Source organism: Rhinoraja longicauda, chromosome 1 (assembly GCF_053455715.1).
Source record: "Rhinoraja longicauda isolate Sanriku21f chromosome 1, sRhiLon1.1, whole genome shotgun sequence".
NCBI lineage: Eukaryota > Metazoa > Chordata > Chondrichthyes > Rajiformes > Arhynchobatidae > Rhinoraja > Rhinoraja longicauda.
In genome coordinates, this window is record NC_135953.1 from 69085008 (window position 1) to 69103622 (window position 18615).

The 18615-nt window shown below is 42.5% G+C and overlaps 1 protein-coding gene across 2 annotated transcripts in view; it reads right to left on the reverse strand.

The window, feature by feature from the left end:
• LOC144593798 (protein NOXP20-like) overlaps positions 1 to 18615 on the reverse strand; it is a 36177-nt gene that overhangs the window by 3924 nt on the left and 13638 nt on the right. For both annotated transcript variants that reach the window (XM_078399908.1, XM_078399898.1), the window contains exons 6-12: positions 16728 to 16862; positions 14553 to 14705; positions 8741 to 8867; positions 7756 to 7835; positions 6205 to 6360; positions 1754 to 1893; positions 299 to 371 (exon numbers count right to left, since the gene is read on the reverse strand). In XM_078399908.1, the coding sequence (XP_078256034.1) occupies positions 299 to 371; positions 1754 to 1893; positions 6205 to 6360; positions 7756 to 7835; positions 8741 to 8867; positions 14553 to 14705; positions 16728 to 16862 (864 nt within the window). The remainder of the gene's footprint in view (positions 1 to 298; positions 372 to 1753; positions 1894 to 6204; positions 6361 to 7755; positions 7836 to 8740; positions 8868 to 14552; positions 14706 to 16727; positions 16863 to 18615) is intronic.

An 18615-nucleotide genomic window follows, 5' to 3' on the forward strand; every position in this document is an offset into this window, starting at 1 on the left:
AAAATCCTCTTGTTATGAAGGCCAACATGCCATTAGCTTTCTTCACTGTCTGCTGTATCCGCACGCCAACTTTCAGTGACTGGTGTACAAGGACACCCAGGTCTCGCTGCACTTCCCCCTTACCTAACCTTTTAGTTTTGATGCTCCAACTAATGATGTATCTATGATTGTGCTGATTTTCTGTGGACTGGGAGATCACTATTAAAGCTCATTGATTACTTTTTAAGTTCAAGCTGGCACCTTATACTTAAATTTAGAAAATTTTAATTATGTGAAAGCTACAATTATAATAACTTACCCCTGCTCGAATTAAACAGGAAATAAATTCCTGAGAAAGAGTGGACACTTCCTTACACATAGCAATAGTTAACCTGTATCAATAAAAGAAAAATTATGATTACAAAATGTCACTTGTACGGCAAACCAGAAATAATCATGTTTACCTGGAGACATATGAAAAGCTTTAATAAGTAATCTTCGAAAACCTGCTAGACTACCATATGCTCATATATTTCCTCAATCAGCAGCAATGAAGGGAAGTTATATTAAAATATTATTACATTTTAACAGCAACTGTTTTTTTAAACTAAGTTGAGATAACAATTAAGAAGGCTGCAGTTTACGTTACGGAATTTAGCAATACAAATTTTCATGCTACTTATCACATGCAGATTTAAACCACTGCAACTGAACAGAATGATTAAAGTTCTTAAAATGAGTAAAGGATCTCTGCAGGCCCCACAATATTAAAAAGCATTGTGATACTTCCTGGGATGGCAGGACTTTCATATGAAGAAAGACTGGATAGACTCGGCTTGTACTCGCTGGAATTTAGAAGATTGAGGGGGGATCTTATAGAAACTTACAAAATTCTTAAGGGGTTGGACAGGCTAGATGCAGGAAGATTGTTCCTGATGTTGGGGAAGTCCAGAACAAGGGGTCACAGTTTAAGGATAAGGGGGAAGTCTTTTAGGACCGAGACGAGAAAGTTTTTTTTCCACACAGAGAGTGGTGAATCTATGGAATTCTCTGCCACAGAGGGTAGTTGAGGCCAGTTCATTGGCTATATTTAAGAGGGAGTTAGATGTGGCCCTTGTGGCTAAAGGGATCGGGGTGTATGGAGAAAAGGCAGGTACAGGATACTGAGTTGGATGATCAGCCATGATCATATTGAATGGCGGTGCAGGCTCGAAGGGCCGAATGGCCTACTCCTGTACCTATTTTCTATGTTTCTATGATACCTTAAAAAAGCATTTGTTCGTAGTAGCACGCCTGCACCACTACAGAATCAGCCTGTATTTCTGTGTCCATGTTTCAGGAGAGGACATCTGTCTTGATGGCAACTGGATGATTGAACCTCTCCAAAGCCAGCTAAAGTTAGGCAGAGACCCAAAAATAAGTCAGATGTACACTTCTTTAGGTTAAGTGAGATGGAGAGGGTGTGAGGTAGCGGTGTCAGAGTAGTGAGGTGGAGCCACTGATTTGAGTGAGATTGATAGTATTCTGAAGGAAACATAAAAACCCCCAATTATTGCCAAGAAGTCCCGTCTCCTGCTTGAGACATGTGGACACAACTATCCCTTTCAGTGTCAATTAACTCTGTTCTTGGAAATAGTATTTCAATATTTCGAAAGATGAGTTTCTCCAATTATTAATTTTAACAAATAAAAACAAATATTCCCATGATGGTATATAGAAACAGCCTAATTTTGATTAAAATTATACCGAACAATTATCAGTTATATGGTCTTACGCAGTGAGGACTTTAGCTTGATCCATTGCTGATTTCTCGACATCCTGTCCATGCAGGATTAATTCAGCCACCTTATGGAGTTGTTCAATGCAACGTGCGGTTACTTCAGCCAGACTCTCAATGGATAACATCAAAACATCCTGTGTTCAGAAAATAATTACTATTATAAAAGATTCTCGATAAATTTATATCCACTTCACCTTCCTGAGATTACTTTCCAATGGTACCAGCCACCATACATTATTTTGCAATGATTTTACATTACTTAGCCAATGAGAACAGCAAAGCAATGTGTCTGCAATGGCTTCATTGTCAAACCTGATCCCGCCTTTTTATTAATATTCAATCAGGCACTTCCAGTAGAAGTAGTTGGGTTAGGAACTTGGATTGATGCTCTAACTTAAGAGCATTATATAATTCTGTGCTCTCTTCAGAAATTGTTTCTGAACAGAAACTGTTAAAAAAAAGCAAACTAGGGGCTTGAAGGTCTACTTGGTTAATTGTCAAATAATTCTGTTTATTAATACAGATTGTACAAAACCTAAATACTAAGTTGAGTGCATAGAACAATTTATTCAGTAGACATGGTCTTTTCCCTTTGCCCGTTCCAGGAGAAGTGCAGAGAACAGCGGATGCCCCTGTATATTGCTTTCATTGACCTCACCAAGGCGTTCAACTTCGTCAGCAGATGGCCGATTCAAGGCTCTACCAAAGATTGGCTGCTCACCAAAACTGCAGAGCATGATAGAATCCTTTCACATCAACACGAAGGGGAGAGTGCAGTTCAATGGCAGTTTCATGGAGCCATTCGACATCCGCAGTGGCATCAAACAAGGCTGCGTCCTCGCTCCCACACTCTTTGGGATTTTCTTCGCTCTGCTCCTGAAACAAACCTTCAGCACTGCAACAGAGGGGATCTACCTGCGTACTAGATCAGACGGCAGGCTCTTCAACCTCACCTGCCTCCGAGCCAAGACAAAAGTACGTGAAGCTCTTATCAGAGACATGTTGTTCGCCGATGACACAGCAGTTGTGTCCCACACCCAGCGGGAACTACAGTCACTGATGGACTGCTTCTATTGGGCTTGCAAGGACTTTGGGTTGACCATCAGCCTGAAGAAGACGAACGTCCTGGGACAGGATACAGAGGCACCGCCTGTCATCACCATCAACGACTACGAACTCGATGCCGTCCATCAGTTCACGTACCTCGGCTCCACCATCACCGACAACCTCTCCTTGGACACAGAGATTGACAAGAGGATCGGGAATGCAGCTACAACTCTCGCTCACCTCACAACTCGAATGTGGACCAATCCAAAGCTGACAGTGAAGACAAAGATAGCAGTCTACAATACCTGTGCCAACAGCATGCTGCTGTATGGCAGTGAGACATGGACTACATATGCCAGACTGGAGAGAAGACTCAACACCTTCCATCTTAGAAGCATCCACCGTATCCTGAGTATATCCCGGCAAGACAGAGTGTCCAATGCCGAGATTCTGTCTCACGCTGACCTTCCGAGTATGTACACTCTACTCAGGCAGCGCAGGTTGCGGAGGCTGGGCCATGTCCACCGCATGGAGGATGGCCGTATTCCAAAAGACATCCTCTATGGAGAGCTAACATCTGGGAGGAGAACCATCGCCCCCCCCCCCCCAGCTACATTACAAGGATGTCTGCAAGAGAGATTTGAAGGCGCTCGACATCGACGTGGAGTCCTGGGAGAGCCTTGCAGCTGACCGTACGAGATGGAGGTACCCTGAACCAATATCTCAAAACGGGGGAAGAGAAACTGATGAATGCAGCGGCAGACAAGCGGGCACGCAGAAAGGAGCGCAGCAACTTCAACAGACCAGAGACCAACACAAATGTGACCTTTGCGACAGAGACTGTCACTCCCGCATTGGTCTCTTCAGCCACAAGCGACGCTGCTCTAGCCAAGGAATGGAGCAAGCAGCCAACTAGAATGCATCACCCATGGTCAGCCATGACCAAGGGGACTAAGAAGTTGAGTGCATAGAACAATTTATTCACCAGATTTTTTAATATCGTCAGCGATTGACCAAGCCTGTTACCCAAGTCCATGGTTCACAAGCGAAACGCTCTCCAATGGTTGGAGTCAACACTGCACAAAGGAAGATGGTTGTACCTACTGGTCATCAATCATCCTAGCCCAGGACATCACTGCAGGAATTTCTGCCTGGCCCAACAGTCTTCATCAATAACCTTCCTTCAATTACCAAGTCAGAAATAAGGATGTCTGCACAATATTCCATTCTACAGCAACTTACTATCAGATGATAGGAAAATTGTTTAAACTCACCAGGGCTTTGATTCCTATACTCCCTTTAAATTTACAGCTCACTGAAAACATGTAGTATTCCATTGTGTAACATTTTAGATGAAAGTGAAGAAGATGATGATGATGATGCATTAACATAACATCTGATAGTTTGGAAGATCTGCTGTCTTGGCCCATAGTCCCAAGTGTGCTGGATTAAAGGATTTTTACTGTAATCAGCAAATTAAATTACTGGTGCCTACAAGCAGCAAGACCTAGAAGGCATTTGGGCACAGATTGTAAGTAACATTTCCAAAAAGGTGCTAGAAAATGACAATCACCACCAAAAAATGCCTTATCATTCACCTTTGAAATGCCAGGGAATATCCATTGGTTAATATTCCAACAACGTATCCTTGGGGTCATCATTGATCAGCAACTGAGCAGGACCAGACATAAATGCTGTGGCTATAGGAGCGCAAGAGATTTAGAGTATTTCACAGCCAGTTACACATCTAATACCCCCAAAGCCCTTCAACAAGGCACAATTAAGGAGTGTGATGATTGCAGCTCTAACGCCACTTGGGAGGCTCAATACCATCCACAGCAATGGAGCTCATTTGATTGACATCCCAATCACCATCCTAAACACTCCAAACTAGTACACCAATCCCCTAACGCATTTAAAATGCCTTATGGTTTATGTGCCTCGGCTACTCTCTCAGTGCCTCCCAAACTTATGACTTCCATCACCAAGGACGTGAGCAGTTTATGAACACCCCCTTTCACAGTTCATACCCCATATCAGCCACACTTGGAAATATATTACTGTTAACTGCTATATTTCCCCAACAGCAGTCTGGGAGCACCCAAGGACTACATTATCTGACTATCTTCTTAAGGCAAATGAGGACCCTAAGACTATCGCTTTTCACTATCTTCTTAAGGTGAATGAGAAGGGGCAACGAATTCCGTATCCGGCAGTAATACCTAGATCATAAAGAGTGAACAAAAATATCCTACATTCTTGTTAATAAAGTTAGAACTTTAGACAATCGACTGTAACTAGTTTTTGAGACCACAGCATATTGTTTTTCGAGCTGAACATCAACATGGTCCTGTAAAATTAATTTAAAATTTGTGAAGTCTCAATCAAGAAAAAAGATATCTAAAATGTCATTTTTTACACAGATTATCAGATTTCTATCTTTTCTTAATTGCACATGCTAAATCCTAATCATTAATTGGCATTCTGTAGATCAAATCTAAATATTAATTGCTCTGTTGCATCAATTCCCATTTCCAATTTGTGTTTCAGTGAGGATAAGAGTAATGCAGCACAGAAACAGGCCTTTTGGCCCAACTCTTCCTGCTGACCAAGATTTCCCATCGGAGCTAGTCCTGTTTGGCCCATTACTCTCCAAACCTTTTCTATCTATGTACCTTTCAAAATGTCTTTTAAATGTTGTTATTGTACTCACTTCAACCACTTCCTCTGGCAGCTCATTTCATATATCCACAACTGTGTGAAAAAGTTGCTTCCCATAAACTTCCTATTAAATCTTTCCCATCTTACCTTAAATTATGCCCTCCAATTCTTGATTTCCCTACCCTGAGAAAAAGACTGTATTTGCCCTTTCTATTCTTTCGTGACTGTATACACCTCTACAAGACCATCCCTCACCCTCCTGAGCTCCACAAGTAAGCCACAAATCTCCTACAAAGTCCAGTGGTCAAAGGATAGAAAGTGGCTGCAACAGGTTTGCTGAAGTCAGTGAGCAATCATACATAAAGTGGTTAGCAAAATTCATTCTTTCACCATGCAGAGAAACGCCTCAATCATTATTTTTCCCAATGGCCTGCAGCATTATTTAAATTAATTATTCTGGTGTAATGATGCTAATGTGGACTGAAATAGCAGACAATTTGCACACATCAAAATTTCCCTAACCCATATTTTAATACTCAATATGTAGTAACAACTATTTATTGAAACTAGAACATATATTTTATTCACGTACAACTTTACATAATTAGCCATTGGAAATCATTTGTAAAATAAGACATTATTCCCTTTAAATAAAACAAATTTGATGGCTAAAAACTTAATTCAAATTATTTTTCAATTTAAGTAATTTCAAAATCGAAGCACTTGGAAAACCTCACCTCAGTTTGTATTTTGTGATTTTTAATTTCTCCTTGTTGTTGTTTTACATCCAGTTTATACTCTTTTTCATCGCTTGCTTCTGTAATCTTCCTTTCAGCTTCTACTGCAAGAGTAGAATTTGTCTCCTTCACCCAATCATAAGCTTTTCTTCTTGCCTAGAAAATTGATCGTCTGCCAAATTAGGACCACTGCATTTTGTAAATTTCTTCTTTAAAATCATACAATGCTATAATTATAGAAGATTAAAATCAGAAGCATAGTTTTGTTTTTAATAAGAAAATAAAATTTAGCTTTACTGTAGCAATTTGAAGAGAAACATTTCCTGGTCTTATTAATTTATATTTAATCGATATGCTCCATGACAAGATGATGTGCTTCCATCCACATTAAATCCTTGCACATTAAACACCTTCAATTAATTCATTTCAGTTACATTGACCATATCCAGTTTGTACATTACTTGTGCCTATATCCATGACCCCATTAGTAGTAGTGACACTGCCTGGTTCTTGTAAGGCAAAGTCCCATCTTCCATCTGGGGACAGTTTCATCTTGTACAATTGTGCTAAATAGGACAGACTCAGAAACCAGGGATACAACCGATACCATCGATACCATCCATCCATCTATCAATCAAACTCTCTGTCCGTGTGTATGTGTTTATGTGTGTATGTGTGCAGCATAATCCTTGTGGTTTGCACAGCCAAAGCGCCACAATTGTTGACCCACGTTACTCACCATTATCCTGGGCATATTATATAACAACTCTCATTCAAATTGAAGCTATATTTTTAAAGCTCTAGAGATTTTAGTTAAAAAATTTCCTTTCTAACCCATTTCTTGAAGGTCTTCAGCGTGTGACGTCACAATGGGACCCGTGCGCCTGTGAGAGATGAGCTTGCGCCCCCCCCCACGGCCGGTATTCAGCATGTGACGTCACAATGCAACTCGCACGTCTTCAAGAGATCAGCTCGCTCTCGCACCCCCCACCCCCGGACCGTTAACTAATGTGCTCCCCCCTCTCCCGGACCTTTAAATAATGCGCACCCCCCCGGACCTTTAACTAATGCGATTCCCCCCCCCCTACCCGAACCTTTAACCATCCCGCATCGATGAGTCTTGGGCGCCCAACACCCCGTCGCCAGATTGTGGTTTGTCCCTCCTTGGACCACTGTCGGTAGGCACTCACCACTGCTGACCTGGAGCACCCCTCAAGCCTTGCCGTTTCAGAGATGCTCTGACCCAGTTGTCTGGCCATAACAATTTGGCCCTTGTCAATGTTGCTCAGCTCTTTACTCCTGCCCATTTCTCCTGCATCCAACTCATCAACTTCATGAACTAATTGTTCACTTGCTGCCTAATACATCTCACCCCTTGACAGGTGCCATTGTAACAAGGTAATAAATATTATTCACTTCACCTGTCAGTGGTGATAATGTTTTGGCTCATCGGTGTACATAGGTATGAAGAAACCCTGTGCTCACCCACTACTTTGCAGCTAAGCAACATGAATTTCTGCAAATATCATGGCAATGTACAAGACCATTTACCTTGTTGAGCTTGTCTGGAGTAGCAGCCACGTGCAAATCGAATAGTAACTCAGTTAGTATGTTCACAAACTCTTCATCAACTGCTCAAAACAAAAATAAAAGCTTAGCTATTTCACACTGCATTCAGTATTCCAGAAACTAAAAGGTGATAAGGATTTCTTCCCAAAGCATGCATGCATCAAATGCATGTTATTCATGTGTTAGTGCCCATTGATAAGAGAAAAAACAGTTGCTGCTCAATTATTAAAGATTATGTCTGGCAAAACAGATGGTGTGAACTTCCCGATAAGTATGAAGCAATATAACAACATCTAGGACTTGAAATATTATGCAAATACCATAGACAACTTCAGCTATGACAATTTCTGTTGAGGCAAAACTTTGTTGATTCAAATCTGTCATAAATAAAGCACACAATTCTTTTAGTGTTCTTCTGATATGAGGCATTTAACTAAGTTTTCGGCAGAGACTCATCATCTTTTAATTTGTCTTAAACAGTTTGAGGAAGACTCTGGAGAGATTCTGGAGGATTCCAGAATTTCTAGCACTACTTTGATCTTTATTTGCTTTGAAGGTGAAATTTAGAATCCTTTAGTTTCTATGTTGTCGAATTTCATTGTTAGTTAGGTTTCTGGTTAATTATTTTCATTATGATTCAAAAAACAAAACACGTATAATATTAGCATGCCTTTCTGTCATAAATAAAGCACACAATTCTTTTAGTGTTCTTCTGATATGAGGCATTTAACTAAGTTTTCGGCAGAGACTCATCATCTTTTAATTTGTCTTAAACAGTTTGAGGAAGACTCTGGAGAGATTCTGGAGGATTCCAGAATTTCTAGCACTACTTTGATCTTTATTTGCTTTGAAGGTGAAATTTAGAATCCTTTAGTTTCTATGTTGTCGAATTTCATTGTTAGTTAGGTTTCTGGTTAATTATTTTCATTATGATTCAAAAAACAAAACACGTATAATATTAGCATGCCTTTCTGTTCCTCTGGTTTTTCTTCTGTATTGAACTCTTTCAATAAGACCACCTCTTTAATACTGATAAGGTCTCTTTTCATGTTCTCCAATTCTTCTCCTGTGAGGGACAACAAAGCTGATTGAACCTGGGGGGAGAAACAAATTCTCTTAGTAATTAATTATAAATAAATCTGATAATGGAATCATTCTAGAGTCCTTCTGTGTAATACTAGCAAGAAAGAAATCAAAACTAACGAAACACACTCCAAAGTAATTGTGTGCTGCTGTGTCTAAAGGTATTATGTAAATTTTAGCTGATCTATGAATAATAAGACTGCTCCAAATAAAAGGACTGGGAAAAAAAGCACCTCAGAGTGTAAAGTTAATCAGGTCATAATTAGGCCATGCGGCATTCTACTCCAAGTCTACTCCGCCATTCAACCATGGCTGATCTATCTCTCCATCGTAACCCCATTCTCCTGCATTCTCCCCATAACCCCTGATGCCTGTAGTTATCAAAAAGCTATCTCTGCCTTAAAAATATCCAGACATCCTCTACAGCCTTCTGTGGCAAAGAATTCCACAGATTCATCACCCTCTGACTAAAGAAATTTCTCCTTATCGCCTTCCTAAAAGAACATCCTTTAATTGTGAGATTCTCCCACTAGTGGAAACATCCTCTCCACATCCACTCTATCCAAGCCTTTCACTATTCTGTATGTTTCAGTGAGGTTCCTCCTCATTCTTCTAAACTCCAGTAAATAAAGGCCCAGTGCTAACAAACACTCATTATAGGTTAACCTACGTATTCCTGGGATCATTCTTGTAAACCTCCTCTGGACCCTCTACAGAGCCAGCACATCATTCCTCAGATACGGTGCCCAAAATTGTTACCAGCAGCTCAAAGAGCCTCAGCATTACATCCCTGTTTTGGTATACACACTCTCTTAAAATAAAAGCTAGCATTAAGTTTGCTTTGTTTACTACCGATTCGACTTGCAGATTAACTTTTTGGGAATCCTGCACCTGCATTCCAAGTCCCTTTGCACCTCCAATTTCTGGATTCTCTCCCCATTTAGAAAATAGTCAGAGATACATAGAAAATAGGTGCAGGAGTAGGCCATTTGGCCCTTCGAGCCAGCACAGCCATTCAATGTGATCATGGCTGATCATCCACAATCAGTACCCTGTTCCTGCCTTCTCCCCATACCCCTTGATTCCGCTAGCCCGGAGAGCTCTATCTAACTCTCTTTTGAATGCATCCAGTGAATCGGCCTCACGACCTTCTGAGGCAGAGAATTCCACAAATTCACAATTCTCTGGGTGAAAAAGCTTTTCCTCATCTCAGTTCTAAATGGCCTACCCCTTATTGTTAAACTGTGGCCCTGGTTCTGGACTCCCCCAACACCGGGAACATGTTTTCTGCATCTAGCCTGTCCAATCCCTCAATAATCTTATATGTTTCTATAAGTTCCCCTCTCATCCTTTTAAATTCCAGTGAATTCAAGCCAAGTCGTTCCATTCTTTCATTATACGACAGTCGAATCGGTAGTAAACAAAGCATTTAGAAGGATGAGGGGGGATCTTATTGAAACATAAGATAATTAGGGGATTGGACACATTAGAGGCAGGAAACATGTTCCCAATGTTGGGGGAGTCCAGAACAAGGGGCCACAGTTTAAGAATAAGGGGTAGGCCATTTAGAACGGAGATGAGGAAGAACTTTTTCAGTCAGAGAGTGGTGAAGGTGTGGAATTCTCTGCCTCAGAAGGCAGTGGAGGCCAGTTCGTTGGATGCTTTCAAGAGAGAGCTGGATAGAGCTCTTAAGGATAGCGGAGTGAGGGGGTATGGGGAGAAGGCAGGAACGGGGTACTGATTGAGAGTGATCAGCCATGATCGCATTGAATGGCGGTGCTGGCTCGAACGGCTGAATGGCCTACTCCTGCACCTATTGTCTATTGTCCCGCCATCCTGGGAATTAACCTCATGAACCTACGCTGCACTCACAATAGCAAGAATGTCCTTCCTCAAATTAGGAGACCAAAACTGCATGCAATACTCCAGGTGTGGTCTCACCAGGCCCTATATAACTGCAGAAGGATCTCTTTGCTCCTATACTCATATCCTCTCGTTATGAAGGTCAACATGCCATTAGCTTTCTTCACTGCCTGCTGTACCTGCATGCTCACTTTCAGTGACTGATATACAAGGACACCCAGATCTCATTGCATTTCCCCTTTTCCTAATCTGACACAATAGACAATAGGTGCAGGAGGAGGCCATTCGGCCCTTCGAGCCAGCACCGCCATTCAATGTGATCATGGCTGATCATTCTCAATCAGTACCCCGTTCCTGCCTTCTCCCCATATCCCCTACCCCCCCCTTCTGACACCATTCAGATAATAACCTGCCTTCTTGTTCTTGCCACAAAAGTGGATAACCTCACATTTATCCACATTATACTGCATCTGCCATGCATCTGCCCACTCACCCAACCTATCCAAGTCACCCTGCATCCTGTGTTTGAGCCTTTTGGCTGGACTCATTCAAGAGTATTCTATCACACTTCTGAAAAATACTTTGTGGATGATGAAAAGGCTTTCTGAAAAATAAGGAATAAACAAACCTTGCGAAGGCTGGTGCAGTTAAACTTTTGGCCATCGCCAACTCCAAGATATTGATTTTATAGATACAAGTGTCAAAGAAAGGTGGCTATACTCACTCTTGTGAGTCAGTCATCGCATGGCTTAAATATTACTTAGCTTTTTCTTTAGCCAATTCTAATGTTATCCAGGTATGGCTGCATGATTGCAGGGAATGAAATGTTTGAAGTTGCAGATGGGGTGCCAATCAAAGAGTTTCGCTGTTGTGGATGGTGTTACATTTCTTGAACACCTACAATACAGTAAACCCTCATTATAACGGACAGGGGGGGGGGGGGGGGGGGAATGGTGTCCGTTATAGTTGATTGTGTGCTATAACCGATTTAGGTGTTATCTATATCTATATTATATATTGTATATAGTTGAAACAAAGAACTGTAGATGATGGTTAATAATAATAATAATAATAATGCATTACATTTATATAGCGCTTTTCAAACACTCAAAGACGCTTTACAGGGATTACTAGAACATAGAGAAGAAAATAAATAGATAAATAAGTAAGCGAACAGAAAAAGGAGACAGAAGGTGAGGTGACGGTCAGTGGTTGAAGGCAGTGCTGAACAGGTGAGACTTCAGTGATGTTTTGAATGTGGTGAGTGAGGAGGAGTCTCTGACGGTTTGGCGTAGTGAGTTCCAGAGGGTGGGAGCAGCGATGGAGAAAGCCCTGTCCCCCCAGGATCTGAGTTTGGTCCGGATGGGGGGGACAGGTTGGCAGCAACAGAGCGGAGCGTGCAGGTGGGAGTGTGCCTGTGGAGGAGGTCAGGTAGGATGGGGCCAGGTTATGGAGGGCTTTGTAGGTCATGAGGAGGATTTTGTACTGGATTCTCTGGGGGATGGGGAGCCAGTGGAGCTTGTAAAGGACAGGGGTGATATGGTCACGGATCGGGGAGTGGGTGAGTAGACGGGCAGCGGAATTTTGAATGTATTGAAGTTTACTGATGATTTTTGAGGGTGAGCCATAGAGGAGGCTGTTGCAATAGTCCAGACGGGAGGTGATGAAGGGGTGGATGAGGGTTTCTGCAGCTGTGGAGGAGAGGGATGGACGGAGACGGGCGATGTTTTTGAGGTGGAAGAAGGCTATCTTTGTGATGTGTTTGATGTGTTTGTCGAAGGAGAGGGATTGATCAAAGATGATTCCAAGATTCCGGATGTGAGGGGAGGTGGATACTGGGAGACCATCAATATTGAGGATGAAGTTTTGGGTGGATTTGGTGAGCGTTTTTGGACCAATGATGATGATTTCAGATTTGTTGCAGTTGAGTTTGAGGAAATTTGATTGAAGCCAAGATTTTATTTCAGTGATGCAGTTTGTCAGTGTAGAGTGTGTGGTGGTGGAGATTGACTTGGTGGAGATGAGGAGCTGGATATCATCGGCGAAGCAGTGGAAGTTGAGACCATGACGGCGGATTAATTGACCAAGGGGGAACAGGTAGAGGATGAAGAGGAGGGGGCCAAGGACTGAGCCTTGGGGGACACCTTGGGGGAGGGGAGCGGTGGGGGATTTACAGTTGTTAATGGAGATGAACTGGTGCCTGTCGGAGAGGTAAGATTTGATCCAGGATAGGGCTGTGCCGGTGATGTTAAAGGAGGTTTCAAGTCGGGTGAGGAGAATGGAGTGATTTATGGTGTCAAAGGCGGCGCTGAGGTCAAGTAGGATGAGGATGTTGAGGTTGCCAGCGTCAGAGGAGAGGAAAAGGTCGTTTGTGATTTTGAGGAGCGCAGTTTCAGTACTGTGGTTGGAGCGGAATCCGGATTGGAAAGTTTCATACAGGTTATTGTTAGAGAGGTGGTATTTGAGTTGAGAAGCTACAGCACGTTCCAAAACTTTGGACAGAAAGGGTAGGTTGGAGATTGGTCTGAAGTTGTTTGGGGTGTCAGGGATGAGACCAGGTTTTTTCAGAATGGGGGTGACAGCAGCGATTTTGAGGGATGGCGGGACGATGCCAGTGGACAGGGAGGAATTTATTGTTGCAGTGATAAGTGGATAGAGAGCAGGAAGGTAGGCCTTGACAAAGCTGGAGGGGATGGGGTCCAGAGAGCAGGTGGCAGTTTTTATTCCGGTGAAGAGGTCAGAGAGGTCGGTGGTGGAGACTGGGGAGAACTGTGGAATACACAAAAGGATGCAATGTGCTGGAGTAACTCGGGGGGGGGGGGTCAGGCAGCATCTCTGGAGGATATGGATAGGTGATGTCTGGAGCCTTCTTCAGACTGATTCAGTCTGCTGAGTTACTCCGGCACTTTGCATCGTTTCACCCCAAAACTAGGTGGCAATGCCACGCGTCTGCACATGAGCCTTTCTTCAGCAGCTGTATGATCTGGTTGAATCGGCTGTTGTTGCAGTTCACGTTGCAACCCCTGGCCATCAGCTCTTTCTTCAGCTATCACTAACGGGACGCACTCGGTCACCATGGGGCTCCTTCCCCTCTGACCAGAACCCCCTTCTTCCTGTTGGTCATTGTTTTGTCTGCCCCCTGCTTCCAAGGTGGAGTACGAGTATGCCGGTAACTCCGAGGAGCAGGAGATGGCAGCGGAACGGGGGTGGGAAGGAGATGAGAGAGGCTGAGTTGACAGGGAATGGAGGAGGTGGAGGGGAGGCCAAGTTGACAAAGCAATGACCGGTAGAAAGAAGCAGCAGCTGGTGAGAGAAGGAGCCCCACGGTGACCAAGAGCATCCTGTTATTGGCAGCGGCCTGAAGAAAGTGCTGTCCCCAGGGGCTACAACGTGAGCCACAACAGCCGTGTCAACTGAACCATGTGGTTCGCGGAGAAGGGCTTGCTGGTGGCGTCAGAAGCCAGGGTGTCATCGACATGTCCGTCCGCTATAACAGAAATCTGTTATAAAGGGGTCCGTTAAAACTAGGGTTTACTGCATTCTGTAATTTCTATAATCTTCCTGTGGTCCAAGTTAAGGGAGTTCTAAATAGAATCATTCATGAAATGACCATGCCAAATAGATTTCCTAACAGGGCATCATTTGAATCTATGAATTATTTGGCCTATTTGCAAGATCACCTTATTAGTTCTTGTATGTGTTGATTATAAAATCAACTCAGATTTATTGACTCATTAAAAGAAATACCATATCTTGAACTTCTATTAAAATCCAATTCATTCAAGGAGAACGAGAAAGTCAGTTTGAGAGTAAGAAAACACGTCAATACTTACTTTTATTTCACTTTCATTTGATAAAATTTCCAAAGCTTCTAAATGTGAAAGACCTTGGAAGTCATCAAACAACATCCCAAAGTGAGCTGTCTTCTCTTCAGTAATTTGACAAGAAAGTCGTTGTTTTTCTTTTTCTTTTGCTTCTCTTAACATCTATTTAAACAATAAAATTACATGTGCTAGCTCTTGGATAATAATTCTCACAGTCTGCCCCAATGTATACAGTGAAACACCTACATGGACCAAAATTCAAAATATCCTTCCTAAACTATTTTTTTAAAGTTATGAAATGTTACTGCCACATTGCTTGCATCACAAAATGAAAATCTTGATGGATATAGAGGTTTATCAGCAGTCATTCAATTTGTAATGAATGATCCTTTTTATAGTCAGGCACTAGCCCAGCTTCTATTCTTCAGATGAGAAACATTCAACTATGATACAATTTTGCCACCAATGTGCTGTCAGTAACTCCCTCTCCCAATGAAACTCTTAACATCCTTCAAGTAGAACTTGATGAATTTTAATATGTGAAGTGAGCAGGTAAAGAAAATCTAGTTACTTCACAAAACTGCGACCATGAATATATTTAACAAATGACTGGACATTACTTTTAATTGCTTCGGAAAAAATCCAAAGGGATAAGATTTCTATACATTTGGAAAAGCAGGGATTGATCAGAGATATTTAACATGGCTTTGTGCAAGGGAAATCCTGCCATATTTGGTTATGTTTTGAGGAGGCAACTGAGACTATTGATGAAGGCAGGGAGCTAGACATCATCAAATACCTTGCTGAAATCCATATGGATAAAACCCTCATGGTAAACTGATCGAGAGGTTTAAGGCACATGGGATCCAAAGCAAATTGGCTAACTGGATCCAAAATTGGCTTGGTGATAGGAAATGGAGGATGTTGATGGAAGGAGGCTTTACTGCTTGAAAGTGCAAGATCAGTGGTGCACTGGAGGGGTCAGTGTTGGGACCCTTGCTGATTAAGATACATATTAATGGCATGATTGTGAAATTAAAAGATATGATTAGTAAGCTTGTGGATGACACAAAAGTTGATGGTGTTATGGATAATGTGGAAGTACATAATGGAATATCGATCAGCTACCATGTTGGGTAGATCATGGCAGGTGGAATTTAATCCCGATAAGCTGATATATTTTGGGGAAGTCAAGGATAGAATATATGCTGCAAATAGCATGCGGTTAAAGAAAGGTGATGAATAGAGGGGCCCTGGAGTTCAATGCCATAGTTTCCTGGAAGTGGCATCACAGGTAGCTAGGGTGTTGAAGAAGGTATTCCTTTCTCCGAGTTGCAACTTTATAAAAGATGGGATAGATTGCACAAGAATATTGTGTGCACATCTATAGGAAGGGTGTGGTTGATTTGGAGTGAAGATATACCAGGATATTGCCTTGATTGAGGGTTTTAGTTGCGGGGAAAGATTGGATAGGCTGCGGGGTGACCCGATCAAGCCTTATAACATTATTAAAGGCACAAGTAGGTTAGATATGCAGAATCTTTGTTACATGGCAGGGGTTGAAAAACACAACATTTTTAAGATGAGTAAGAGGAGTTTTAAAAGGCTTTTGAGGGAAAACTCTTTTATCCCCCCACAGAGTGCAACTGCAAAAGCAGGTGGAGGAGTCAGATACAGACAATACATTTAAGAGGCATTTAGACAGGCACTTAAATAGGCATGGCATAGAAGAATACAACCTGATGTGGGCAAATTAGATTAGTATAGATAGCAAAAAGGTCAGCATGGTTATGGCAGACTGACGGGCCGTTTCTGTGCTGTACAATTTTATGGCTATTTGTGGTGAGTCTAGTTTATGCAACAGGAAGATCCAAGATATGTTTGGTTACTTTCATCAGTCATTAAAATCCTCAAAAGACATTATTAGGTGTGTGATGGTCTAAATAATAGTTCAGAGAAATTATAGATGCAGAAGAGGCAATGGAGATTCCATCACACAACAGTGCTTCTGTGAAACATGCGATATACTATTCAGTTCCCCAACACTGGGCAATGATCACTTAGTATAGATACATCAATTAGTACAAATCCAACTTGACATGCTTTTGAAGTCACTGTAAGCATAAGAAAGCAATAAAACTGCTTTGCATTTTCTTTAAAAAGGCAGTTAAATGAGGCACATACCTGGGACAAAGTGGCCGTTCGATTTATTAATATCTTTGTTTTCTTGAATCCAGGGTCACTCTCTGCAAGGACATTCATGGTTTTCTTGCCAATAAATTCCAGAGCGTCCAAGCCACCAGTGATTACAGTTTTACCCTTTAAAACACAAGCAATATGCAGTATTTGTAATTGTTTGAGTCATAGAGTGATACTGTGTAGAAACAGGCCCTTCGGCCCAACTTGCCCACACCGGCCAACAATGTCCCAGCTACACTAGTCCCACTTGCCTGCGCTTAGTTCATATCCCTCCAAACCTGTCCTATCAATGTACCTGTCTAAATGTTTCTTAAACAATGGGATAGTCCCGGACTCAATGACCACCTCTGGCAGCTTGTTCCATATACCCACCACCATTTTTGTAAAAAAGTTACCCATCAGACTCTGTGCATCTACCCGATCTATTCCTCTCATGATTTTGTACACCTCTATAAGATCCCCCCTCATCCTCCTGCACTCCATGGAATAGAGACCCAGCCTACACAACCTCTCCCTATAGCTCACACCCTCTAGTCCTGGCAACGTTCTCGTAGATCTTTTCTGAACTCTTTCATGCTTGACAATATCTTTCCAATAACATGGTGCCCAGAGCTGAAGACAACGTTTGTAAAATTCATAAACCATTAAATACCAACAGAATGTGTAGGAAAGAACTGCAGATACTGGTTTAAATCGAAGATAGACACAAAATGCTGGAGCAACTCAGCAGGACAGGCAGCATCTCTGGGGAGAAGGAATGGGTGACGTTTTGGGTCAAGACCCTTCTTGAGACATGTCAGGGGAGTGGTCGATACAGAGATAAAATGTAGTTGGAGACAGTAAGGCTGGTAGAACTGGGAAGGGAAAGGGGATGGAGAGAGAGGAACAGCAAGGGGTATTTAAAGTTAGAGAAGTCAATGTTCATACTGCTGGGCTGTAAGCTACCCAAGCAAAATCTGAGGTGCTGTTCTTCCAATTTGTGCTGGGCCTCACTCTGACAATGGAGGAGGCTAAGGACACAAAGGTCAGTATGGGAATGGGAGGGGGTTAAAGTGTTGAACAACCGGGAGATCAGGTAGGTTTAGTCGGACTGAGTGGAGGTGTTCGAAACGATCGCCGAGCCTGCGCATGGCCTCGCCGATATCCAGGAGTCCACACTGGAGGGGGGCGGTTTGGGTGGGAAGGGACGAGTTGACCAGGGAGTTGCGGAGGGAGCAGAAAGGGGTGGAGATGGGAAGATGTGGCTAGCAGTAGGATCCCGTTGGAGGTGGTGAAAATGTTGGAGGATTATGTGCTGTATGCGACGGCTGATGGGGTGGAAGGTGAGAATAATGATGGGGTGGAAGGCGAGGACATACAACAGAAGTCAACTATCAATAAAGTGGTAGCACTCAAACCTCTCAAGTCAGGTTTGAGATTCCAAGTTCACGCCAGAATCTGAAACATATACATTGAGAGTGACACTTTAGCGCTTTACTGAAGAAATCTGTACTATGGGAGATTGTGTTTTTCCGATGATAGAAACATAAATAGGTGCAGAAGTAGGCCAGTAGACCCTTCGAGCCAGCACCGCCATTCAATATGATCATGACTGATCATCTAATATCAGTGCCCGTTCCTGCTTTTTCCCCAATACCCCTTGATTCCTTTAGCCCTAAGAGCTAAATCTAACTCTCTCTTGAAAACATCAAGTGAATTGGCCTCCACTGCCTTCTGTGGCAGAGAATTCCACAGATTCACAACTCTCTGGGCTAAGAAACTTTTCCTCATCTCAGTTCTAAATGGCCTACCCCTTATTCGTAAACTGTGACCCCTGGTTCTGGGAATTAAACCCGAAACGGAGATATTAAACTGAAACTGTGCTCTCAGCAGC